The sequence below is a fragment of the Pseudopipra pipra genome, chromosome 13, assembly GCF_036250125.1.
Source record: "Pseudopipra pipra isolate bDixPip1 chromosome 13, bDixPip1.hap1, whole genome shotgun sequence".
Taxonomy (NCBI): Eukaryota; Metazoa; Chordata; class Aves; order Passeriformes; family Pipridae; genus Pseudopipra; species Pseudopipra pipra.
Window position 1 is genome coordinate 240055 of NC_087561.1, and position 25849 is coordinate 265903.

The 25849-nt window shown below is 39.0% G+C and overlaps 1 protein-coding gene across 4 annotated transcripts; it reads left to right on the forward strand.

Annotated features, from left to right (window-relative positions):
* The first annotated feature begins 378 nt into the window (after positions 1–378).
* ZC3H12B (zinc finger CCCH-type containing 12B) lies at positions 379–25287 on the forward strand. 4 transcript variants are annotated; one of them, XM_064669481.1, is made up of 6 exons: positions 379–683; positions 13970–14741; positions 17459–17598; positions 18303–18537; positions 18624–18730; positions 19272–25287. In XM_064669481.1, exons 2-6 carry the CDS (start codon positions 14131–14133, stop codon positions 20690–20692), a joined length of 2514 nt encoding a protein of 837 aa, XP_064525551.1. In that variant the 5' UTR covers positions 379–683; positions 13970–14130; the 3' UTR covers positions 20693–25287. The 4 variants fall into 4 exon arrangements, with proteins under 4 accessions (XP_064525551.1, XP_064525553.1, XP_064525554.1 ...); XM_064669483.1 differs by lacking the exon at positions 379–683 and adding an exon at positions 1092–1512; XM_064669484.1 differs by lacking the exon at positions 379–683 and adding an exon at positions 1657–2601.
* The last annotated feature ends 562 nt before the right edge of the window (positions 25288–25849 follow it).

Sequence of the window (25849 nt, forward strand, 5' to 3'; positions counted from 1 at the left end):
CGTTCCCTTTCCCAGCCCTGCATCCCCCCGTTCCCTTTCCCAGCCCTGCATCCCCCCGTTCCCTTTCCCAGCCCTGCATCCCCCCGTTCCCTTTCCCAGCCCTGCATCCCCCCGTTCCCTTTCCCAGCCCTGCATCCCCCCGTTCCCTTTCCCAGCCCTGCATCCCCCCGTTCCCTTTCCCAGCCCTGCATCCCCCCGTTCCCGTCTCCGCCCGGCCCCGCCCCGTGCCCTGTCCGTGCCAGCAGCGCCCCCTGGCGCCGTGAGGGAGAGGGAAGCCTGGCCTCGCGCGCTCCTGAGGGCGGCGCACGCGCAGCCTGCACGCGGAGCCGCGCGCCTGCGGCAGCGAGGGCGCGCGCGTTGCCGGGCGACGGCGGCCGGGCGGCGGCGCGGGCCCGATGCGGCGCGGCCGGGGATGAGGCGGCGGCAGCGGTCCCCGCGCTCCCGCCGGCGCTGAGCCCCGCGCCCGCACCCTCCCCCTTCCCCCTTCTATCGCGTTCCGCCCTGGCTCTGCTCCTCCACGCCCCCTCCTCTCCCATCGCTCCGGCCGGCCCTTCCCCCTCCATGCGGCGGGAGCGGACGGAGTGGGGCCCGTGCCGCGGCCGCGCCGAGCCCCGCCGTCCCTCAGCTCTTCGCCGCCAGATCCCGCAGGGAGCCGCGGGCGTTGTCTGCAGCGACAACAGCGGGTGAGGCCCCGGCCGGGGGCGGCGGGCGCTGAGGGCGGGCGAGGGCGGCTCGGAGCGGGGGAGCGGTGGAGCCTCCCAACCCCCCCGCGGGGTCCGCGCGGTGTGGGGGGCGGGGGAGAGCGGTGGGGCGCCCCCTGCCGCCCGCCGGGCGCGCTCCAGACCCGGCGGCAGCCGCGGCGCGGCCGTGGGGCCCTGCCCTGCTCGGCGGCCCTGCCCTGCTCGGCGGCCCTGCCCTGCTCGGCGGCCCTGCCCTGCTCGGCGGCCCTGCGCTCCGGGCAGCGCGGGGAGCGCCGCTGCCCGGCGGTGCCGCTGCCCCAGGGCGGGCGTTGTCCCGGCGGTGCCGCTGCCCCAGGGCGGGCGTTGTCCCGGAGGTGCCGCTGCCCCAGGGCGGGCGTTGTCCCGGAGGTGCCGCTGCCCCAGGGCGGGCGTTGTCCCGGAGGTGCCGCGGCGCCGGCGGTGCCACCGCCGCCCTGCGCGCACCGGGAGCGGCGGTGCCTGGCCTGGCCGTCCGTCGCTGCGGCTGCCGCCCGCCCCGCATTGGCCGCCGGCTGGACGAGGGGACACGGGGCCTTCGCGGGGACCCGGCGGCGCCGTCCTTCGCACAGCCCTGCAGGAGCGGGCTCGGGGCCCCGGGGCTGCTGCGGCAGCGCAGGAGAAACGGCCTGGACAGCTGGGGACACAGCCGGGAATTTGGCCTGGTTTCATTTAGCAATTTTAAGTAATTTTAAACGCCGAGGAGGGATTGCGAAGGCTGCCTTACCGCGCTGTTTTAAGAAGGTGTTCAGTGTCTGAACAGAAGAAGAGTAGCAAGAAACATTAGCGAAAAAAGGTGGTGAAATAAGGAAATTACTTTTGTAGAGGGTACCTGATGCGTGCAACTTACATCCTTCCATTTTGCTTTATAGTGCAACTGTGAATAAGGAACTGCTCACTCATGCAATATACCTGAGGTTTGAGATGCTTTTTCTGATAAGTTAATTTAAAAATGTTATTTTTTCATAGCCATCTGCTGTTCCAGTTGTCATTAAATAATTCCGAAATTATATTTCACAAGAGCTGTATATTTCCTTCGCAAGTTAACAAACAGTAAAATTGAATCAAAAGCTATATTAGATCTTCTGATAGGTGGGAATTTAAATTCAGGTTTATTGAGATACGTGTGATATTGTTTTACTTTTTTTTTAATCTTGCAATGTGTTTGAGTGATTAGCATGTGTTGTCATAAATGGGAAGAAAGAATAAGAAGAATACAAAAATGCTGGTCGTTTATGAACTTCCATTATGCCTATCAGTAGTTCTGAGTGGGCAGCATTCCAGGTCCATCTGATTTCTTGTGCTTGGTGTGTTTATTGAAATTGAAGAGCCTGTCAAGTAGTCTTTTTTGTATAGGGGCTATCCTTTACTGATGAAATATATCTTTTGCTTGCCGGATGTCATAAACAAACTATGATATGTAGAACTGAAAGGTATATTTCACAAGTGTGGCTGATGTCACTTACAAAATTATCTTGGCTTCCTGCTGGAAAAATGGGTTAGTGGGAATGTCAAGGTCATCTTCAAATTTAGAATCATTTGGCTGCCTTTCGAATATGTCTTTTCTTCTTCAGTGTGATATATATTTCCCATGTATTAGTCTTGTGGCTGTTGATGTTTTGTGGACCTGTGATATGTTTATCTTCTAAAATAATATTTAGCAAGTTTTAAAAGAAGCAGTCTGTTAAGCTTCCTAAGTCACTTTCATTTGAATGACCTCTATAAGATGTATTTTAAAAAAAAGAAAATCTAACTGCATACAAACACACTGTTCAGAAAGAATGGACAGAAAAAGGGTTAAGCGGATGAATGGATACCAATGACACTTTATATGCTGATGAACTAGTAAGAAAGTGAATTCTTACTGTCAACAGCTATGAATTAGGTAAGTTCTGGCTTTCTGTTCTTTGATCTTTCTGGATGCCTTTTCCAATGCAAATTATTCCGTTGTAGACATCTACTGGATTTGACTTTCCTAGCCACTTTACAGTTTGCAACTGAAATGTCATTTTGTTAAACACTTATAATTCTACTATAGATCTGTGAATAACAGAAGTAAAACAAATTGCTTCTGTCACTTGCACTTTGTTACTGTTTACATCAAGAGCAGAAGCATTGGAGCTTTTGGGAATGAGGAAGGCAGCAGGGCTTGACAAGGTGAAGAAAAGCAATTTATAAACTCGCAAGGAGTTCCCAGGTGTTGCCACATTGTAAATTAGTTTGATATATTGATTTGTCCATCTCATAATTTGAAAAAAAAATGAAAAAAAACAAATTACTGTAATGCTACCTGCCTCACACACCTCTGAGAATGCTGTCCTCCGTCGATCATGGAATCTGCTAGACACAAAGAGCTTTGAAGAGCCATGTGTTCATGGCTGGACTAAGATACATTTTTAAATATATAAACTTTCACTTTTTCACTTTTTGTAATTTTGTTGTAAAAGACTATTTTTTTCCTAGACATTATAAATGAAAAGGGTGTTTGACTAATGATACTGGTACTTTTAAAATGCTTTACGTCTGTTAATGTAAATGTGTAATGTGGGATGGTTTTTTTATTTCCTGTGAACTGTCCCTTTTTGTTGATAAGCTGTATTTGATATGATATATTCATGGTAACACAGATAATTCATCTGGAAATAAGAATACCATGACCACCTTTACAGATGTAGGCTTTCTGCTGCCATGATATGTAGGTGTTGTGTTTGATGTATTTCAGAGTTAGCAAGTGTATTTGGAAGTGCAGAGCTAAGCAGTATAGCATCTCCTGAGATGTCATTTCATTCTTCTGAGGTGGCCAATTTATTCATGAGACTGGCCATAATAACTCTTCATTAGCTGGCAGTTTTGATTCAAATATATACGTTCTTTTATATTTAAATAAGTATTTTAGCGAAGTATCTTTGAGTTGTAAAGGTAGCTATTGTATTTAATTTTCTTACATGAATTATTTTTGACATTGCTTGCTAAAAAGCAGATGGATTCACCCTGTCAAAATAAAACCTAGGCTTTACATGGTTTGTTGTAGGCCTCTTCCAGAATTTCATTAGGATATCATTGTACGGTGTAACTAAAGTGTTTTACAAATCCCAGCATAGACCAAGGTGCTTGTTGGTTCCATAGTCGAAATATAACAGCTCCTTTTCCATATTGATTCCATCTGGAGAGAGACCCTTCATCAAGATTAATATCGATTCTGATTAGCTGAGTCAACTTCTATTTCAGTTGACTAGAGAGGAATGCTATAACAGGGACAGAGCATCAACCTTAAGTTAAAGCCAAAGGTTTAGACTTAATTATGTTCAGTGAGGACATCCACAAGAAGTTTACTGTATGCACTCCTTTCATGAACGCACGGACACCTCTGTCAAATCACATAAAGTCAAAACTAAGTGACTATTTCAAACTAAAACCCCTGACTCTATGCTTTTTCTTTTTTTTAAGGTCAAATACTAGTTTCCACCTCTTTGACAAGTCTCCTTTTTTTTTGATTTCTGCGTGTTCCTGATTTAAAAAGCAAACAAAAAAACACCCCTTGAAACAAATAACCTATTGCACAAAACAAAAACCTTCCTCAGGCCTTGGCCCTATTTAGATCTCCCTTTAGTTGCTGGAGCATGGGGATTTTCTGTTTTCACTTTCAAATCCAAGTGGTAGGGTTTTTCTGTTGTCTTTTGATGATGTCTTTCCAGCTTCTTCACCTTGGAAATGAACAGTGTTGTCATTGTAAGAATGAAGGAATCTTAGTGTAAAAGAATAATCAGTTTGGATTGGACCTCCTTTAAGTGGTCATTTAGTCCCTTGCTGAAAGCAGACCTAATTAGCCATGGACTGACTTTGTTTTTTCAAAAGCAAGGTAACAGATGTGAAAATCTAAAGTCACGAGATGCCTTTAAGCTCCTCCTGCTGTTTTCCATTAAGGTACTGTTTGACGCTCAGTAAAGCTACCGTTTGAGGCTTAACTGAGCGAGGTGTCTTTCTGTGCTTTAGGCATTTTTTAGTAGTTTCTAAAGTGGTTGTTTCAGTTTATCAGAAAGCTTCTGTCCTAACAGGTGAGTTACATCCTGAGTTACAATCCTCTTGTTGAATGGCAGAGCATGTGAGGGTCTGTCCAGTATATTGAGATCTTCAGAATCAGAATACCCTTTGTTTTTCAGGTTTCATGAAGATTGATGAGATTTCTTGTTAAAGGAACATTTAGTTTATTTCAAAGTACTGTTCTAAATATTCCATTACAAATTGAATTAGTGTAAGTTAAGATGGTAGGATGCAACCCATCCTTGATGTGTCTTTGACTCAGCTGCAATCACAACTTTTTTTTTTTCCCTTCCAGGAGCATTAATGAGTCATTTAGATCTGCAGATTAGGTAGTAGGAATGGCCTCCAATCAGAATGTGGATTAGGAGAACCACTGTATTGCTTTGGTCACAGATTTAAATTAATTATCTCAGTTTGTTAGGAATTGCCCACAAATAATATTTAAGGGGTTATGTGTCTGCTCTTATTTTATGTTGTCAACTGAAGTGTGAATGTTGCCTTAGTAGGGACAACAGAGTAATGCTAGCTGTAGCTCCTTAAGATTACTAGAAAGGGAATATTCGTGGAAAAGGGATACTATAGGTGTTTGTTTACTGTATAGTTCTTTTTTTTTTTCTGTCCTAGGAAATATGGTTAAATACCTAATGCAATAGAAATATTCCTTTTCCTTCCCTTCAGAAGTCTGGCCTGTACTTTTACTTGTCTTTTGCTCAGTGCTACCTGTTCTTTTTAGGTTGGGTTAACTCCATACAGGAATCATGTATCTTAAGAAACAGCTAAAATGCTGCTTCCTCTATGTATAATTCCAACTATTCATCCTGTCCTTTTGAATTCATACTTATGAGAGTGACAAAATTAATGAAGTTTGAGGCAAGTTCCTTAAATTTTATATTAGCTTTGCATTTCTTTTCAATTCGTACTTGGGTTGTAGTTTGTAGGATAACAGAATGTTCTGAGTTGGAAGGGACCCACAAGGATCATCGACTCCAACTCCTGGCCCTGCACAGGACACCCCAGCAATCCCACCACGTGCCTGAGAGCATTGTCCAAGTGCTCCTTGAGCTCTGGCAGCCTTGGGGCCGTGCCCACTGCCCTGGGGAGCCTGTTCAGTGCCCCACCACCCTCGGGGGGAAGAACCTTTTCCTGAGATCCAACCCAGCCCTCCCTTGTTGATTCCTTCACAAGCAATTTCAGGTTCTCTGTGACATGCTAGACACAGCTTGCTCTTATGTATAATCCTATACATAGTGTATTAATGATCACTGTAAGTATTTACTGAAGTAAATTTGAAGTACCTCAAACATTGAGGTGTATTTTAGTTTCTTAGAACTATTTTTCAGTTTAACAAAACTCTATAATATGCTAAGAATGTGGTAAAAACAGATACTTTCCTACCAAGTTTTCTATTCTGTGGTACTGTTTCTGTTGTATGGTTTGAGTTAAATCCTGTAGTCATCACTGAAGCAAAATGACTTCTTGGCAAAATCTCTTGGTAAAAGCTGTGGATTTGGGCCAAAGGATTAATTGCATATTTGCACAGTAAAGAATACATAGTTCTATTTAATGTTCTAAATCTACTATGACCCTAGTATTTAATAGGTTTTATTTTGGATTTCCAGAAGTGGTCATACTTTCTCAGACTTCTAGCTAATCAAAATGCTTTTACTCATTTCCCTGGTGTCTGTTGGTAGGTTCATGTTTTTTTTTCCTGGCATTTTCTGAAATGGTCTGTAGGTTAATTTCTGAATCCTTTGTGGAAGGTTAGCCATGGAAAAGTGTCACAGTTGTTCAGTCATACTCTTTAAGCTTGGCAGACAGTGTTGCAGGGCAGCTACCTAGTTTTTGTGATATACAATATTATAGTTTGAGCAGAGTTAGAAAAATAAAATTCTGAGCACTGTCTTTGAGGTCTTATTTCTGATGCAGTGCAGTGCTGTGCTTTTCTGTTTAGTGTCTTGCTTGTTAGGGGGAGGTTGAGCACAGTAACACTGCAATTCGGTACCGTTTCTGCTTAGCTGAATGAGGAAGTTTTCATCAAGGTCAGCCAAAAAAAAAAAAAATCTAACTTTGTAACTTGTGGCAACTCAGTGGCAAATAATGAGATGTTCTTTTTAAGGGTCTATTTTTTTTTTTTTAAGTCCTGATTACTAGAAATGTAATATTTAGTCTAATGTTGATGAAATAGAACATAAAAAGGCAGAGTTGCGCTCATTAATTTTCACAGGCTGGGAAGTAATAAGCAGTGACTCTTGTATATAATTCAGCTGTCTTGTCATTGCTGAAGGACACTGTCACTATCTGATGCCTTGTGCAGTAGTCCAGCCAGACACCAATCACTCGCATTCAGCAGTGTTGAAAAGAAAAGTGAGAAACTTAGGTCCCTAGAGTGGTAGTTGTACAATTACTTTCTTTCATGACAATGCTTATATAAGATATTTTTGTCTACCATGATTGGTTTTTTCTTGCCTTTGTGTTGCAGGATGTTGTTCCCCTTTTTCACAGGTGCAATTGTTTTTTTGAGATGCACTGTAAATTTAATCTGTGTTTAAAAAACAAACTCTCCCTCCAGAAAAACTCCTACCCAATCCCTTTTCCAGCTGTCATGATGAGCCTGTCATCTTCTTCATACTCTAGGGAGAGTCATGGACAATTAGGTTCCTAGCTTAGGTGTTTTGGTTAAGAGTCTGTGGCATGATTTCACAAATCTAGTTTTTCATATCCACAGATATTCTCATCCCGTTTGAAAATTACCTGGTCTGCTGGCTCAGTGGCTTACCCTACATCATTGGCACTGCCCCTGAATTTCCAGAGTTCTCAAACAGCATTCATGATGTTCTTAAACTGAGCCAACTGTGGTAAAGTGATTTCAGGGCTAGAGGTTGGTGAGGAAGGAGAACAACCATGTGACTTTTAAACATTTACAGCATTTGGGAAGGGAGAACTCTATTTTACTTTTCTGGAATGGTCTGTGAAATTTATGAAGTGATACACTGACAGAATCAGAACTTATGTGTATATATATATATATGGCCATATCTATCTATCTATCTATCTGTCTATTTATATGTGTGTGCATATGGTGGGTTTTTTCCATCACTGTTCAGTGTAGACAAGACACATGAAGGCACAATAAGATACATAAGATCAGAAAGACAAAGCTTAGTGGTATTTCTAAAGTAATTTCTAGTTTTCTATATCCTGGTATATGGATTCCTCAAATTCAGTCCTCTCTGCACAGCTGAGCTTTTTCTACCATTAAAAGTGTTCTGTCAGCATTTGTCAAGAAAGAATATCCCCTTTAGGGTTGGGTGGTGGTAATAATTACATTCATCTGGATTGGTGAGCCAACACTGAAAAATCTTCCCTTGCCCTTTGCCTCTCTAATAAAAGAGTGCTAAGTCACATTCCTTATTGTTCTTCTCCAAAGGTGGTTAAGGGAGGGAGAGAGACAGATGGAGAAACAGAACTGGCAAATTTCTTTTTCTTTTAAAATACTACCTCTGAATTGACTCAGAAAGGAGGAAGCTTCTAAATAAAAATTATTACTAACCACAGCTAGCAGGCTATTTTTTCAGTTGCTGTTTCAATATTAATTTTAAGGACAAGGTGTTCACTGCTGGTGTAAGCTGCTAGTACTTTACTTTAGATTTAATGTATGTCAGTGTTTTTTTTCAGAGAAGTCATAGTAGAAAAAGTAAAATATTTTTCTTTATATTGTTCTGAGTTTCACTTGATAAAAGACTGTACAATATTAGGCCTTTGATTTGTGTGAATTTAATGTTTCTCTTTTCATTAGAATGACAGTGTTGAGACTTCCCAGCAATGTGTTGAGGCTGACATGGCATAGTACAGTAAAAAAAAAATTAAGCTGAATCAAAATGGTGTCATTTTTGTGGCTCTGATTATCAAGGGACTGAAAACCCTGATCTGCCATTTTAACGCTTCTGTTAAAAATGCTACTTGACTTAGCGCATATTCTGCAAATACTGATTATACATATTTCTAAATTTATAAATGAACTGCAGATCTGTGCTCAGATCTTACTTTAGACCATCTCTAATTTATTAGATTAAAAAGTACAAGAAGGATTTGAACAGGTGTTCGATTTTAAGCATCTTAAAATTAGAGTATTCTTTTTAAATTAAGAACATTCCTCACTTCTCAGTGAGCAAAATATATTGTAAGTGATGTTAATGCCAAGTATTTGCATCAAAAAGCAGCTGGTTTTAAAGCCTAATATACTTGTTTTCCTTCACTTGTATGTATTTTGGACTTTTTATGGAAGCTGTATCAAAATATATATGCTATACATCTGTCACTGAACTTGATGCTTATCTGGGTGTTGTTTGCTAAGTATGAAAGCTCTTAGGAGAGTCTTAATACAGTTCGAAACTGTGACTACAAATTATGAGTATTGTAGTTCTCTAAAAGCATCAAATTCTGCAGTCACTTTAATTTCCAAATGGCCAACTTAAATAGGAAAATTTTCTCAAAAGCCTGTTTTATCCTGTTTTCCTACAGTGTTGCAACATTTGTAATTTAGATAAGTTAGGCTACCACATTTGTTACATGCTGAAAATAATTCATTCTAAAGTTCAAAAGTAAATTGGTGAAAGTGATTAATTCCTGTTGAACTACAATATATGTATTATTATATGCATGTGTAAACCGAGATGTGTTCCTGTTATATCTGTTTAAATCATGATAAATATGAAAATCTAGTGATTCGAGGTATATATACATACAGGCAAAATGCTACAAAGCTCCAACTCTGCCTTTTTATTAAGGACAAGAGATAATTGCCTATAATGTCATGCAGTACGACTCTTCCAGTTTTTCATTCATTCTGAAATACCCAAATGTTAATTTTGGAATATTTTTCCACTTTTCTTCAGCTGTGAATCTGTCTCAGCAGATGTGTATCACCTAAGTGTATAATTAGAATGAGAAAAAGCTACTGGTTTTAATTGTGACTCATATACTTTGTCAACTTTAAGGGCTTTCTCAGCAGATAAAATAATTCACTACCTCAGAAAATATTCAGAGCAGCAAGCAGTAATGTGTAATATCTGTACTGCTCCTGAGAAAAGAATACAACAAGATAGTTGTGTCCTCAGTGCCATGAAAACACCAATGTTGAGTTGTGTCACTTTTTTCATGAGCACTGTAGAAATGTGATTTTCAAAATCAAGGGCTAATCCAAAATCCTAGGCCATCTTGAGCTGCTCTTGGATTGTATCCTCTGACAATAACTACTGCCTAATAAATACTGTTTTGTCACATTCCTGAAGACTTGTGCAATGCATTTTGGTGGTTGTTGGTTTGTTGGTGCTTTGTGCGTGTGTCGTGCAGGCTCAAATTGTAATGTCGTTAAAACAGCAATTAGTCACGTGTTGGGGAGGTTTTTAAGGATCAGAACAACGTCCTGGGGAAGTGCCTTACAGTTCTTTACAGGAAGCACTGGTCTGTGCTGTAGCACAGTACAATGCTGGAGATCTGTTGATTGTAGCGTCCCTGAACACTGAATCATTTTTAAAAAGACTTCTCTTTCTCTTTGTCTCTCCTTAGAGTTTCCAACAGTGTGATAATTCCTTAATGGATCTATACTAACTTTTAAAAAGTATACAGTATAAGCAATAAGAAAACAAAAAAGTGGAAAATTATCTGCAAGGATCGTTCTGTTAATTGATAATTAGTGCTTTTTTTTTCCCCCAGTAATTTTTTTTCTGTATGTAAGGGAAAAGTGAGCATAAAGGCAATGTGATAATAGAGAATTCTCAGTGGATCACCTATTGTTTCCTGAAAAAGAGGTCAACTAAGATATCCCTGTCCGAAGACTTTTCCTGAAAGCTGTAATTTTATTCTACATGATGCATGAATTGCTTGCTCTAGGTTAAATGTAATCCACGGTCCACACTTGTACTATTCAGTCTGATACTACCCTGAGAAATGTGTTTCAAGCAAGAATTTTGTATGCAGAGTTGAGATTATCACTTTGTCTCTTTGTTTTGTCCTCCTCCACTCCTCTGACTTCCTTCTGTAATGGGTCCTAGAGTCTTATCACTAAAGACCCTTCAGTCTTTAGTCTATACCATGTTATGGGGGATTCAATTCAAAGGGCTTGAACTGTTTATTTGCTTTGCAGATTTCTCATCTGCAGATCTCTCCTTTTGCTCACACTCCTGACTTGAATAGAATTTCACAATTCCCTCTAACTGTTCAGTTTCTAATTTAATCTAAAAGTGACTGAAACACTGATTTTATTTCTCCTGCATACATGGGCCTGAAGTCTAAGAGTCCTCTTAAACTGGGCTGTCTTCTTAGATCCATGCAGACAGGCTACTTCTGAGATTTCTCAATGTTATGGCCCGAAAAGATGGCCCGGATTGAGTCTCCTTTTTCCATTAATCCACCAAAACATTTGTCCCGGCTCTCACTTATAACTGAGATCCTTTCCTAAGATGCTTATTTTGATGTGTATGTGTATTTTTGCACATGTGCATATTAAATGCACAATTTCTTTCCACTTTCCCCTTTAACACCTCTCCATAACTCCCTTAGTGTGTCCACAAAGTACTGCCTTCTAAAGGTGTCTGGACAAACAGTGATCTGAAACAATACCAAACTGTTTCATGTGGTCTTTCTGATATTTCAGCCTGACATCATAATTCTAGATTGTATATTCTTTGGGCAAGGGACCGATTGAGATCCCTATGTACAAATGCACTACCAGTCCTAGATAATGTAAATCAGAAAGAAAAGAAATTCTCTGTTATTGTCAATAGTCAGCAAGATCACATTTGAATTTCTGAGAAGTGCAGTGTGGAAAAACAAACAAACAAACTATACTGTTGCTGTTAATGATGGGTTTTTTAAAGTCTAAATGCCAGTGAGTTAATTGCATAAATATGTTGCTGCTGACTGGAAGTATTCTTGGAGATGTGGCAATAATTGTGGTTGTTTTTACGTGCATCAAAGAAATTATATGAATTTGTCACTTAAAGCAGGAAACAGGAGGAAGATTAATAGCCAGGAGTTGTTTTCATATGGATGTGCAGAATGCAAACTACCAAATAGTCTTGTATTAAAAAAAAGTTTTATATTTTTGCACATACTTTCTTTTAGACTATATGTATTCAAATTATGCATATTACATACAGACTATCACTTTAAATATTATCTTTACTGCATCTCTTTCATTTTAGAAAATTTTAGTGTTGACTTGGTCTTCTTGTATTTGAGGTAACAATGTAGAATCTGGTCGGTATCTCATTCATTCCTTATTTCCTGGCAACACTGAGCTTCTTTTAAAGGAACTTAAGTTCCTACTTAGCGTTAATCATCAATTTCTTTAGTTTGTCTGTTGCAAATGAAACAGTTGTATAACTGAGATAAGTGATGAATTCAAGTCACTGAGCTCAAATGCTTTGAACATGCAGAAAACTCATTTATTTTCCTGATAGGTCTACATAATAGATGACGCTCTTATTTGAAGGAGAACCATGTGGTCCACTAAGAAGGGGTAACATATTGAATGTTTGTCAAACTGTAGATAGAGAGATAGCAATAGCAAGTAGAGGTACTTAACTAGAAATCCAGAATAAACTGAGAGCAGATATTGTTTCTGACATAGAGTGGTACAGAGCAGAGACATCAGCTTTCCAAGTACAGGGCATCAGAGCATTTTCCGAGTGGTAGTACTGATTACATCTGGATCACTGGCATTGACAAAGGCAGTGACTGACAGGCTTGTTAGGTCAAAATACTGACTGACTGAAAAGAGATATTATCTGTATTGTAGTGATCCTGGGCTCCTGAATAGAATTACAGATTTATTTGGGGATGGGGGGGAAAGACTGCAATTTGTGGACAATTAGTAATCAATTTTTTTCTTTTGTCGCTGTTGAGAGCAGATTAGAAAGGTGCATGAAAGAGAGATAAATTTATTGTTAGTTACAGTAGTGACCAACAATTCCCCCTAAGACCATGAACTAGACATTTATTTATTTATGTATTTATTTGTTTGCTTGCTGCTTTTGGGTGCATGAGGAGCTTATTAAGAAACTGCATCTTTGACAAATCTTTGCTCCAGTGCCAAAATTGTGCCTCTTTTGAGAGTCATAAAAATTCTTATAGAAATCCTGGGAAAGAGCTTTTCATGCACCCACAGCTTATATCTGCAGCATTTGCCAGCACAAAGATAACTGGCCATGCTGCAAAAAGCAAGACTTATCAAAATTAAAAAGTGAATTTAAAATAAATGGTTTCTTCAAAACTACTGTTATTTTTCATTATTCACATTGGATCTTGCATTCTCAATCTGCTGTTCTGCAGAGGAGAGGAACTTGCAGCTTTCTGAAAGTAGGCCTCTAGCCAATTACTTTGATAATCAATTTTCTCTGATTACCTGCATTTTTATATAGGTCTTAGTTTACCATTTTATGTAAAATATATACTGCTGTATGTGCAATTGCTTTTAAAAACTTTTTCAAAATCTCCATGATGTTAGTTAAGCCCTTCACAGGTTAACTTGAATCTTCTAGTTAGTCAGACTTCTCCCTAGAATTCCTTGAACAAATATTCTTCTCGTATAAGACAAGAATTACAAGTTTGTATCCTGACTTTCTGACAAAATGCAGTAATATCCATCCTTGATTTGGGAGTTTTCAGTACAATAGGTACAGTAAACACAGCACAAGATGATCATCTTGTAGGATATTTTTGCATCTTGTTACTGACCTTTACATGTCTAGCAGCCAGTTTAACTTGTTGGTTCTGATAGCAAACCCTTTCTAAAAGAGGCTGAAAGGGTTTGTGTTAAATTTCATGCACACTGGAATGTTGGACAGTTGTTGCTAATGTAGACAGGCAGTTTCTGCAGTAGAAGACAGCTTTCTAGTGAAAGTGGTGGGTCACCCTTTTCTGTTTTATTATCCTTAAATATTACTGAGATAATCCATTCATTCCAGCTGTAATTTTATTGTGTGAGAATTGTCTTTTTTTTTTTTTTTTTGGTAGGTAGGGTAATTGGGGGGGGAGAGTTTAATTTGTGATTACAGAGACAATGTAATTATAGGCTTTATTATGATCAGTTTTACATAGAAATGTGAATGACTAGGGACTTCTACTGACTTGTAAACAAAATCATTGTAGTTGAGTATTTTGCAGAATTGCTTGAAACCTAATTTTTAACTTTACTCCCTTTTTTTAAGGAACTTCATGTTGGTGGTGTTTATGCCAGAACACAGTAAGCAAGGCAAATTGACTCCAGCCTCGTGTAAACTTTTAACTGGCCATGATTCTACTGAATATGAATTCCAGGTGGCTTTGGAAATGAAAGAGAACTGAGCTCTCTGGCTGGAAGCTGAACGTGATGACGGCCTGGTCTATGGTAGGGAAGCTGAAAATGGAGAAGAGGCACTCCAGAGAAGACAGAAATGTGGAACAAGATGCGGGGGAATGCAGTGCTGAATCTGAGGAATGGACGAGCTCAGAAAGTGAGCCTGAACAACCATACTTCAGAAGCAGCTGTAGCACTACTCAGTGGAGAGAAAAGGAGGTTTCCACCAAACCACATAGGCCACTCTGCCGGTCCCCTTGTTTGGATCGCCCAAGCTTTTCACAGAGCAGTATCACGCAGGACTTGAAGGTAGATGAATGCAAAACAAATTTGGACAAGGAATACCAAGCTAAAATGGATTTTGCTTTAAAGCTTGGGTATGCAGGAGATCAGATCCAGGCTGTACTGAATAAATTGGGAGCAGATGCACTCATCAATGATGTTCTAGCAGAGCTTGTGAGACTTGGCAACAAAAGTGAGTCAGAGGGACAAAGCACTACCAGCAGTACCACCAGTACTCTGGTGCCAAGAGGCCCTTGCCCAAAGGAAATTGCAAGCCCTGAATTGTCACTCGAAGATGAAGTTGTGGATAACAGCGATAACTTGAGGCCAATTGTCATTGATGGAAGCAATGTTGCCATGAGGTGGGTCTGCCTGTCACAATGTTTGAAATAAATAAATCACCAAAATGTTTATAAGAAAAATCAATGTTGATGGCAAAGTAATTTTAAGTCGTGTATACTGTTACACTGAAAATACATTTATTTTATGGGCTCTTTAGTCTAGGATTTTAATTATGCTAATTATGTAATTATGTAATCCGTATTCCAGTTCCCCTCCCCTCCTTTTAAACCCAAGTTCTCTCCTCAAGTCTTTTGTTCCAGAAATCTACCTGTAGTGTGCTTTTGTGTGGATGGTTTAATTTTTTGAAGTTCTTTGAACAATGTTGAAAATTGCTTCTGGACATTAAAAAAAGTAACTAAACAGGGGAGGAAAACTTGGTTCTTTTTAAAATTACATGCTCTGTATGCTGATGATATTCAGTGAACTTCACAGTATGTGGGCTCCAGCTGATCGAGCCTGCTCAGGATTCCAAGTAATTTAACTGTGTCGGTACAGGGATAATGCATGAGCTAAACCTGCACTAGCACAGCTGTGGTGCTTGCCCCACCTTGAGTCCTGTGTGCAGTTTTGGGCAGCACAATATAAAAAAGACATAAAGCTATTAGAGAGTGTCCAGAGGAGGCCACGAGGATGGTGAAGGGTTTGGAGGAGAAGCCGTGTGCGGAGCAGCTGAGGGCACTTGGTCTGTTCAGCCTGGAAAAGAGGAAACTGAGGTCAGACCTCATTGGGGTCACGGCCCCAAGGCTGCCAGAGCTCAAGGAGCATTTGGACAATGCTCTCAGGCACGTGGTGGGATTGTTGGAGTGTCCTGTGCAAGGCCAGGAGTTGGACTGGATGGTCCTTTTGGGTCCCTTCCAAATCAGGATATTTTATGATTCTATGTACACTTGGCTGTGAGGTCAACACTAAACCAAGAGATACCTGTCCCATGCCAGTTTTGAACATGTCTGCAGCGTACAGAGTTCAGCTATCCAATGACTTGTTTATTATTGAGAAAGTAGAATTTTTTTATGAGGGAGTTATTTAAAGACTGTTTAGTGATCAGTGATACGAAGATTTCTTCAGGTACTGTTCATACAATAGATTTCTTTGGTATCAGCCTTCTGCTCTAGAAGAATTTGTAATATGAATTATTATTTTTTCGATGTATCACAAAAATTCAGGTTTTTATAGGTGTATTGAGTACTCTGACTTTCGAAATACATAAACCCTTCAAATCCTATAAATGTATTTTATATACAGGATTTTCCAGTGCAAGGGGTGGTCATATCAATCCAAAAGATGTTTCTATAAAGCAACATCATCAAAACTGGATTTAACATTTTTTTTATTTTCTTTTTCTGTGCCTGTTGAATTTGCAGTCTCTGCATTGCTTGAGTTACTCCTGAGCATAATGTGGCAGCAACTGGAGAAAAGTGTGTGTACTCTTACTACTGCATAGCTCAAATCTGATGCTGTATTTATAGAATTATAGAGTATCTCAAGTTGTAAGGGACCCATAAGCATCATCAAGTCCAACTCATAACAAAATGCATATGCATCTGAAAATTTAAAAGGGTGTTAAATTCTGTAAAATCCAAATGTGTAAAAATTTAAAGAAAAATGCTTTTAGCCACTTTGCAGCTTCTGTATTCAGTATTTAAGTTGTGAGGATTTAGGCTATGCTGGTGATTCATAGTTATAAAGAGGATATTAGTTCTGTCTGACTTTGTCTGCCTCAGGGTTACTTTATGTAAGGTCCTGAGCCCAGGAAAAGCAAACATCTTGCTATGCTCCTATTGGAGCATAGCAAGAGAGACAGAGAATGAAGTCTCTGTCATTCTACAATAGTAACAGTAACAGCAGCAACTTTGAAGTGAAATTTTGAACGACAATCCATAGAATAATGCTAAAGACAATTTTAATACGATGGAAACCTCTTAATTATGCAAAATCTGCTCTGCAGACTGAGAATATCTGAGAAGTGCAAGGTTTATACACTTCTCATGCTTAAAAATAGTGTAATTATTGATGATACAAATAGAGATGGAGTAAGATGATTAATTAAGATTCTCCTTGGTTTCTATCAAACCTCTTAAGAATTTCTTTTTTCCCTTTCAGAAACTTCTTAGGCCTTTTTTTAAAAATTAAACTCCTTTATCTGAATTGTGCGCTGTTTTAGAAACTCTTGTGTGTTTCAGAAAGCAAATTTTTCATGAGGATGGGACTTAAACAACTTTGACACGATTAATTCTCTCCTATAAAAATTCCTAATAAAAAAATGTAGAACATTTCTTATCAGAGAAACAGATTTTATTAATATAGATGTTTAAAAGCACTTACCACCCATGACAGCTAGTACTGTTCATTCCTTTTCTGTGGTAACGTTTTATGGTGTTACTTAAGGTAAGCCCATTTTGTCAGGGAAAGTGATATTTCTCATTAGCTTAGCTAATAAAATGAAAAAACAGAAAAACTTCATGCGTATTTGTTTTTGCTTTGGGGATCGTGAAATTTTACCATTTCTATAGTTTTTAAATAGCAGGGTTGCTGTAATCTGATGGCTGAATAGCTCTGTACAATTGTCTTCTTCCAATTATGTAAGCAGGTCTAATAAAACTTTACAGACTTTGTTTTCCTTATATCCTTTGACCATGGCAGCTTTAGAAGAAAGAAAACAATCAAACCCACCACAACAAAAACCAAAACCAAATGTAACGTTTGTCCTTGCTGTTTCTAAAACTTGCATGTTCTTCAGCCATGGGAATAAAGAAGGATTTTCCTGCCGGGGAATTCAACTAGCTGTTGATTGGTTTCTGGAAAAAGGACATAAAGATATTACTGTGTTTGTACCTGCATGGAGAAAAGAACAGTCTCGACCTGATGCACCAATTACAGGTAACGTGGATTTTCTTTGACCCCTTGGTTAAAAAGAAAAAAATAATGTCATCTTTCTAATGGGTCCCATGTACAGGGCTGTGGATGTGACACTGCATGATGTTGCACTCAACTGTTTGTTTGAAAACACTACAGTTTCACAGATGAAGAAACAAGCATTTCTGTGTAAACAATGCTGTGGGGTTTGGAACATTACTGGATCATATGAACACTTTTGAGAAGCAATAGTCAAAATTTTCCCATTAGCAAACATTTTTAAGCATATAAGAACTGAGTCTTATTTGCTGGGTGAGTCTGAAATAAGTAGTAACAGGCCAGGGACTCAGTTAGTAGGGTTATCTTGAACACTGAAGAGGCAGCATGTGTTTTGACCCATACAAAGTTACTTACATTTTGCTCTAGGCTAACAAGAAGGCTGTTGTAATACAGTAACAAGTGAGTTCTTGACACGTTCAGAAGACTTAGTAAAGGTACATAGCTGTAGAGTGGTTATGAAGTTTAAATATTGAGTATTTACTCAGTGCTTTGAAACCTCAGAAATAAAATGGCACTCTGCTTCTAGGTATTTTTTAATGATAACGGGGACTGTATATAATTGCAAAATACTTCGTCAGAAAAGAGGGCAAGAATTTTCATATTTCAAAGGCTGCATTTCTTTATTTTAAAACCTTTTTAATAGCCGCTCAACTAAAATTATTTTACAGATCAAGAAATCTTACGTAAATTGGAGAAAGAAAAAATTCTTGTTTTCACTCCATCTCGAAGAGTTCAGGGAAGAAGAGTAGTTTGCTATGATGATCGATTCATAGTGAAACTTGCTTTCGACTCAGATGGCATCATTGTATCAAATGATAACTATCGGGATCTTCAAAATGAAAAACCAGAATGGAAGAAGTTCATAGAAGAGCGGCTGCTAATGTATTCTTTTGTGAATGACAAGTATGGGTTTTTCTTCAAAAGTAAGGGAATTTGCTAATTCCGCATCCTCGGGAAAAACTGATGAAGTTTCCTTTCTTTTTCTTTAGATTTATGCCTCCTGATGATCCTTTAGGACGCCATGGTCCAAGCCTTGAAAATTTCTTAAGAAAAAGGCCAGTTATTCCTGAACATAAGAAACAACCGTGTCCTTACGGTAAGTGCCCAAGTCAGATTGATTTAATGCATTTAAAGGTAGGTGAAGCAAGCAATGAACATCTTGTCATTAGCGGAACAAAGAAATGCACCATTTTTCAGGTTGCCATCCAAGCACTATGTCCATTTTTCTACCCTTCATAAACATATTTATAAAAACAATGTAGCAGAGAATTAAGGTGTGTGGATAACACACCTTTTGCTATTTTATTCGGGTTTGTAGTCAAGGAAAGAGATTAATAATTATACAAACTGTGTTAAAGCTGGTTCGTTTTATGTAGCACTGAGTATGTTGTCAGTATTGAAATCATGAGGCAGTAGGAAGAATCATGGTATGTCTTGCCTTTGATGCAGTGATATACATTGATACAGGCAGCAGAGTCTCTGATTGCCTGTATAGACCAAATACATAATTATTCCTTAGGGGGTTAATATAGAAATATTACTATTGAGAAGTGGTGAAAGATATAAAGAAAAAAGATAGCAACTGGTGGTATTGATGAGTTTTTGATTTATTTAACCTGAAAACACTTTTCTTCCAGGTAAAAAGTGCACCTATGGGCACAAATGTAAATATTATCACCCAGAACGTGCAAACCAGCCTCAAAGGTCAGTAGCGGATGAGCTTCGAATAAGTGCCAAATTATCTGCTGTGAAAACTATGAGTGAGGGAGCCTTGGCCAAATGTGGCACAGGGCCATCCAGCTCCAAAGGAGAAATCAGTTCTGAAGTGAAACGCATTGCCCCAAAACGTCAGTCAGATCCAAGCATTAGGTCAGTAGCTGTGGAGCCTGAGGAAAAGTTATCAGTAGCCCGGAAGTCCGAGGCCAGCTCTGTCCCGTCTCTGGTTTCTGCACTAAGTGTACCAACGCTCCCTCCACCAAAAAGCCATGCAGCTGGTGCATTAAACACTCGTTCTGCAAGCAGTCCAGTGCCAGGTTCCTCACAGTTCATGCATCAGAAATCCTCACTGGAACATATGTCCAGTGTGCAATATCCTCCTATACTAGTCACCAATAGCCATGGCACCTCAGTTAGCTATACTGACCAGTATCCCAAATATGAGTCATTGGGGGACCATGGCTATTATTCCTTACTCAGTGATTTCTCCAACTTGAGCATAAGTAGTATCCGTAACTCAGATTATTACGGGGCTGATACGGACCAGGGGATGTATTCTAGAAACTCAAGCCCCTGTCCTGACAATTGCTTAAGCCATACAAGTAATGATTCTTATTCCTCTTACAATGACTTGTATCTGGGTGTAGCAGATGCCAGTCCAGAAGACAATGTGAAGAGCCACAGACTGCCATCGCAAAATCGTCTTCAGCCTTTTCCCCATGGTTACCATGAAGCCTTAAATAGAGTTCAGAGTTATGGAACTGAAGAGCCTAAGCAAACCCTTCGCAAACAGTCAGTTTCCCACTTAGGCCTACATGCCCAGCATCCAGTTGTTGGAGCACGGTCCAGTTGTCCAGGAGAATACCCTGTGCCTCAGAATGTTCATCCGTCTACTGCACAACCAAGCCGTGCCTTGGTCATGACAAGAATGGACAGTATTTCCGACTCGCGGCTTTATGAAAGTAACCCCACACGGCAGAGACGGCCACCCCTGTGCCGAGAGCAGCACGCCAGCTGGGATCCGCTGCCGTGTGCATCAGACTCCTACACTTACCACTCCTATCCACTGAGTAACAGTCTCATGCAGCCCTGTTATGAACCTGTCATGGTAAGAAGCATGCCCGAGAAGATGGAGCAACTCTGGAGGAATCCCTGGATTGGGATATGTGGTGAGCCACGGGAACCTCATATCATCCCAGAACATCAGTATCAAACATACAAGAACCTCTGCAATATTTTCCCTCCAAGCATTGTCCTTTCTGTGATGGAAAAAAATCCCCACATGACAGATGCACAACAGCTGGCAGCTGTGATTGTTGCTAAATTAAGAACAGGGCGTTAAAGCACTACAGCCTCTTTTGGATAAATGAAACTGTACAGCACATAGGACCCAGAGGAAAACTTACATGAAACGGCCAATCTATTGTAAATATTTTCTACTAAGGTGGTATAAAATCCTGTACACAGTAGCAATCATATTATATGCTGAGGCACTATATAAAAGTTGATTGTATTGCAAATTTTAAGATTTTAAATATAGGGATTTTTAACAGTATTTTATAGGAAATGCATACCTTGCTGCATGGATAGCTCATTAAGAACTATGTCACATTCAGTGTCTCAAAGCTGTTACTACAAAATTAATGTTAGCAATTATACTGCATGTATTAGTGTACACTTTCAATTTGCTTATAAATACCTAATCGGCCTCTAAAAGTATGCTCTATACACACCCAGATGACTTTTAGGGTTTCAGCTTTGTCACTGGACACTTCCTACTGGCATCTTAAATACTGAAGAAAAAGTAAATTTGATAAAAATTAAAATAATTTGTAAAAGGAAAAACTGATTTCAGTTTTTGAATGTCAATATGGTTGTTGGTACTTACATTGCAGACCTGTTTCTCAAGAGTTTGAATATCCAGTACATTGTCCAATATGTTGATGCAATCCAAAAGAACCCAAATAAATACTTTTTTAAATTAGGACCAAAACATACAGTGTAAAGGCACGAGTGCCATTCAATAAACTAAAAGTTTAACTGTAGCTTCTCTCTTCAGAATTGCCTCTCAAACGTGGAGTGAGCAGCTGCTGGCCCAAGTGACCAGACAAGCTGAAAGTAAAGTGCCAGTTTTATGTAAACTGGATTACTCGACCTGAAGCAGTGAAAATGGGATGTTAACATGGAAGTTCATTAGTACCTACAGCCCTTTCTCTGGGAGCAAGGATGGTGTTCAAGTGAGCCTGACATTCAAGAGGGCTGTACAAGATCAACTTGAGAAAGGGTGGAGGGGGAAGGCTGCTTCTTGAAAAGAGATGCTCCAGTTTGGATTTGTGGCAAAGCTGTCCTGGTTCTTGCTCTTCAGATCCACGCAACGGTGTGCATTTGCCTCGCGAAGGCTTTTAGATTTCCTGTTTCAACAGGTGAGATAATTTTGTGTGGCAATTGTTTGCGCAACTGGTATCTTGCTCAGGGTGGAAACCTTTGTAGCTAAATGTCTCCAAAAGAGGCGTTTATTGGTTTTTTTAAGCTGCACTGACTGGACGCCCTTTTTTGAATCCACTGTATATTTCAACATTTTGAACCATGACTAACTCGACATGTCTCGAGCTAGGACTTGTTGACTTCTACTGTAGTTTTTTTCATGAAAGTTGAGAAGGCCTGGTTTATGGCCTTTTGTTTCTTCATGAGAAGGTGTGACACTGCCTAAATGTTTCTTACTGTGAAACACACAGAACGTGAGGCTGCAGTCAGGGTTGTTTCTGGTGTTTTGATAATGGCTTGCATGCTGCTTTCTAGTTATCTGTTTGTCTTGAGAAACAAAGTTACATCATTTCCTCCACTTGTGTTACTATAGTGGTTGGTTTGATTCAAAATATCTTGTGGGCTCTTTATCATGTGCAAAATATGTTCCTGTCATATAAAAAAACCCCACAAATGAACCAACAACAAACCACAATTATGGGTGCAACTACAGTTAATTTACTGAGATTTGATAACTGTATCATTGCACACAGGATAAATATTCTTGTGTTGGTACAGATGATGTATAAAATGACCATGTCATTATGTATTTGAAATGAGGTGACTTGAAGGTGACTCTGTATTTACCCTTGGTGTTTAAAAATAACAAGTTTTAATTAGTTGGTTATTCTCTCTGGTAATGGGGAAAAAAGAAATCTTCAGACACTTATGATAGTTGGGGAAACAGATTTAACTCTTGACCAGTTTTCAAAAACATTTCATATTTTTTATTTGCAAATAATTCTTATTCTCTTCTCTTGCATGGTATAAGCAGCTGAGAGCAATGCCTCAAATAGCCAGAAATGACCTTTTGTTTGTTGATACAAATTGTATCTCTTTTTCTTGATTGTATAAAAACTGTGTATAAAAAATAATCTCTAGATTAACTTCAGTATTACATTTTCACCACAATGTTTGTGACACCATGTGTCACAGGGAAGTAGCCCATGAGTAATTATGGATTTTTTTTTTATTTAAAATGGGCACTTGTAGTTTATAGGCAAACAAGGACAACTTTTCACAACCAGGTTTTATCTGCACAGATACTGTGTGTACATCTCAAAGCATTACATAGGTATCTTCAGTCTATTTATTAAGCAGATACATTCTTGCACTAAACTTTATGTAAAAATGTTGCTGTTAGCTCATCTGCATGTGTTTAAAATGTATCAGTAATTGCTATAGACCTTACTTTATTCTAACATTAATTTATAAATTATTTAGGTATGATATGAAGTTTATTGTGCACTCATGTTTTCCATCTTGCATGGAATTAGATATTTGTATGCAGAAAAATGTTTGTTCCGTTTTTCTCCAATTATAAAGATAAGCTATTTTAAGAGAGGTTTAGTAGGTGTTTTTTATGTTTTCTAATGTGGAAAACCAAGCAGAGATTTCTGTATGAAGTGTTGGGTGGCTTATGGAGATACCCACTTTTGTAGGATTTGTCCGGTCATTTAAATTTTCACTAACCTTTGTTTTAGTGATAGAATAATTCCTTTTTTAAAATGGGAATGCTATGCTAATACAAACCCAGCAAACTATTTCTCTAAGGCACTTCAAAGGCAAATTGTCTTTTTCTAGGGAGCTATTTAGCATCCACCATGCATAGTTACAGAATGGGCAATGGAGCCTTGTGGTAATAACCTGCAAATTTTGTGCTTATGTAGTCCTCCTTAGAGGTAATGAAACTTTTCTATGTGATGTAGTCCTTCCTGATCAATTACTTTAAGTGATAATTCAGTCATCCACGTCTGTTTTCAGATATGTTTACAAGACAATTCAAAACACTGACACATTCACTAATCTTTAGCGCATAAGCTTAGATTTCTTCTTACATGGAAGAGTTGATCTTATTAACACCTGATCATAACTGTCTATATTGTAAATACGACTTCATATAAATGCTCTTTTTGAGAGCATGGTATTTAAATGTTCTTAAAACTGTAAGAGAACAGTTCTAGAAACTATATTTTAATAAAATCCATGAAAATCCATGAAAATTCTAGATGAGGGGGGAAAAAGTGTGAAGGTAAAATCACGGACTACTGCAGTCAACAAGAGTTAAGCAGTAGATTTTAGTGCTTTACTGGGGCCAGAGCATTCTCTGGGAGTTCTGATTTACTTATCTTCCATCTTTAGCTATATTACTTTCACATAAGTTGTCACTTAAAAGTGTGTAACTTTAAACTCATAAATCAAAAAACAAATGCTTTATGGGATGTCAGTCTAAGTTATTTAATGTTTTTTGTAAGAAATACATGTCTGTAGTATAGTAAATTGTAGATGATTTCACTACTGTTAGTCTGTTGTTGTCATATTGAGCCGCAGTAGTTGGCTTTATTCATTTGTAGAATTAAACATTACTGTTTAATTGTTGTAAAATTTTATAAATCTCTTTGGGTTTTTTTGGTTGACCCAAATATAATGTAAGTCTTAATGACAAAATGAGTGAAAATGGATGTTAAACCAGTATGTGGTATTCTTAAATCTCTGTAGTAATAAGTGTACACTGCACTAGTTGCTGCTGCATGTAATTTATTTACTAGCATGAGTCTGTTTAGCTTTTGTAAAAAATGCTTTAACTTTAAACTTAAAAATAGGTGTGGAGTATGGTTGCTCAGAACAAGTAGAAGGAGCCTCATTGAAAAAAAAACAAATAAAACCAAAACATCTATGTGAGTTTCCCCCCTACCTACTTTTAATGCCAGTTTGTCTCAAATTATGCATTTTGGCATTTTGAAATTCTTAATGATAAAGTCAGAACATACAAAGAATTTGTCCAAATTATAAAGTTATAAAATACTTGGTGTCATGTGAGCATACCTGTGATGTACAGCAAACCACAAACAGGAACACCTGATTATTGTAATTTTTAAAACTCCATGCTAAGGAGAAGGAACACGCATCATTTCTGCGAAGCTTTGCTCCAGAGTTGAAATGTTCCTTGATCTTGATTTGCCAAAGTTTACCTGAAGCATTAGTATTCCAGGACTCCTAATGGTCAGATCTTTAGATCTGTCACGGTTACTTCTGTGGCGAGTGTTCAGCTTTAATACTCCTCTTATGTACCCACAGCCTGTTGGTGTGACAGAGCCCTCATTGACTGTATTTCCTGCAATATTTCAAGTGGAAAAAGACAAGTGTACCATCACTTAAATTATTCTCATGCCAGTGTCTGGTTAGCCTTTGAAGAGCCATTTTACAATATTGATGATTTTGGTCTGTGGTATTTAAAGTTTGTAAATGTATTAAAAGAACTGCAAGAATCTAAAAGAAGTAGAGGCTATCACCTGTTCCCCCCTGCTCTGTGTAAACGTTTTGCACAATTATTTAATAATATGAGACGTTATAGTTTATATATCTATAAATATATAAAAATTTCCTTATTTAATAAAACTGAGAGCCATTGGATTATTTGTTTCTAGTTCTTTTTTTTCAACCCTCTTTAGACAAGAGCTCAAAAAAAGCTGTTTTATCCAAAAAAACTATTGTAGTCTGTCCAAATTATTTCTTGGTATTTTTTTAGCTGATTTACTGAAAAATCCCAAATTATCTAGGTGGGGTAGTGGCAGACACACACCAAGTGAACCTCTACCACAGGGGAAAAAAGTTAACATAGGGTACAGTATTTGCCAGCACCACACATTCCTTTCTGAATTGTATGCTTGTTTGCAATACAGAATACAATATTTTAAGTAATTTCATACTCTTTGAAGTGCAGTAATAAAAGAACAAATCCCCTTCACTCAGAATTTCCTAAATAAGTTTGAGTAACTGCTGGCTAAAAGGAGAAAGGGGAAAGGCTTACATGAAAAATCCCTCAGAAGTTTGTTTCCTTCTGCATTGGCACTGTTTGCTTTTAAAGAAGGAAATGTGCAGTGTATCTTCCATTGTAAATAACTTTTGGCTGTCTGGTAACAAGCAACTCCATTAGAACAGGATAACAAAAAATTAGAAAAGAAAGAATAAAGAA